Raw genomic sequence first — 1522 nt, forward strand, 5'->3', positions numbered from 1 at the left:
TAAGGAGAAAGGTGGCCGCTAAGAAAATCCCTGACCAGGGGTCACAACGCTGAACAGGGATTTCTTAAATCTAATGGTTTTAGGGTATCTGGGACGTCCTGTGATTTAAACCTTCTCTATCTGCCCAAAACTTCAGTAAAATCTCTTATACGTACAAATGAGATTGAGGGAAAAAGATAGTGATGAAATTGGATGATACCTGCATAGCTGTATTTGGTCAGGGAAGGTTCTCACCAGTTTCTTTAAAAAAAATGTTTGTATTGATTTCAGAGAGGAAGGGAGAGGGAGAGAGGGATAGAAACATCAATGATGAGAATCATTGACCGGCTGCCTCCTGCACGCCCCTACTGGGGATTGAGCCCGCAACCTGGACATGTGGTTGGTGGGGTGGTTGCTCAATCACTGAGCCACACTGGTTGGGCTGTTACCAGTTTATATTAGAATCAAGCTTGTGTTGTAATGGGCGGCCCCTAGAGGCTAAGTGGTTGATGACACCTGCTTCCCCCCAACCCCTTAGGTGAGCCATTCTTCAGGAACGGTGAAGGTGGTCATTGTGGACTCCGTCACCGCCGTGGTCTCCCCACTTCTGGGAGGTCAGCAGAGGGAAGGTGAGTGATGTGTGTGGCAGAGCCCAGGGTCAGAGATGTGACCTTGTCTCCCAGCTCTGGAGTCCAGTCTCCAGCCAGCCCAGTCCCTAATGCCCTGCTCCCTCCCTCTCTGCTCCTCCAGGCTTGGCCTTGATGATGCAGCTGGCCTTGGAGCTGAAGACCCTGGCCCGGGACCTTGGCGTGGCTGTGGTGGTGAGGAAGGGGGCGTGGCCAGCGTGCTTGTCTTACCTCGGATCCCGGGCTTCACCAAGAGGGAAGATGAACCTGCTTTCTAGCTGTGGCTAGAAATTTATTTCCCTTAAACGGCAGTTTCTTTATTGCCGTATACAACAGTCTCTGGGCCCCCAAAATGGCCCTTGAGGGAAGGGTCACAGCCCAACCTCCCTGGGTCATCTAGAGCACTGGACCATGAGGGGACCCACCTATAACAGCCTTGTATCCTGTCTAGAATGCAATCAAGAGACAGAATATCTATTTCTATCACTTCAGAAAGGTGCCCTGGGCATGTGCCCTGACAGGAAATCAAAGCCTGACCTCCTGGTTCATAGGTCAACACTGAGCCACACCGACAGGGCCAGATTGCCATTTTGAGCAGTTACCTATTATCTTGTTTAATACCTATGTTACAGGGTCAGCAAACCTTTTCTTTTAAGAATCAGGTAGTAAATATTTGAGGCTTTATGACTACGCGAGAGGCCCGGTGCACGAAATTCATTCACGGATAACAGATAGGGTCCCTACGCCTGGCCAGCGATCAGGGCCAATTGGGGCCTTCTAGCTGCTGGCTGGGGCCTTCCTTCATTCCACGCTGCCCCCGATGGTTAGCGCACATCATAGCAAGCAATTGAACTCCTGGTCTCTGGTCGACTTCCTGGTCGAACCACTGCCTGAGGGGACAATTTGCATATGAGCTT

At 51.0% G+C, this 1522-nt stretch overlaps 1 protein-coding gene across 2 annotated transcripts in view; it reads left to right on the forward strand.

Annotated features, from left to right (window-relative positions):
• RAD51D (RAD51 paralog D) overlaps positions 1–1522 on the forward strand; it is an 11888-nt gene that overhangs the window by 8071 nt on the left and 2295 nt on the right. For both annotated transcript variants that reach the window (XM_015570818.1, XM_015570819.1), the window contains exons 5-6: positions 518–608; positions 730–800. In XM_015570818.1, the coding sequence (XP_015426304.1) occupies positions 518–608; positions 730–800 (162 nt within the window). The remainder of the gene's footprint in view (positions 1–517; positions 609–729; positions 801–1522) is intronic.

This window comes from Myotis davidii, unplaced genomic scaffold (genome assembly GCF_000327345.1).
Source record: "Myotis davidii unplaced genomic scaffold, ASM32734v1 scaffold327, whole genome shotgun sequence".
In the NCBI taxonomy this organism is placed as follows: Eukaryota; Metazoa; Chordata; class Mammalia; order Chiroptera; family Vespertilionidae; genus Myotis; species Myotis davidii.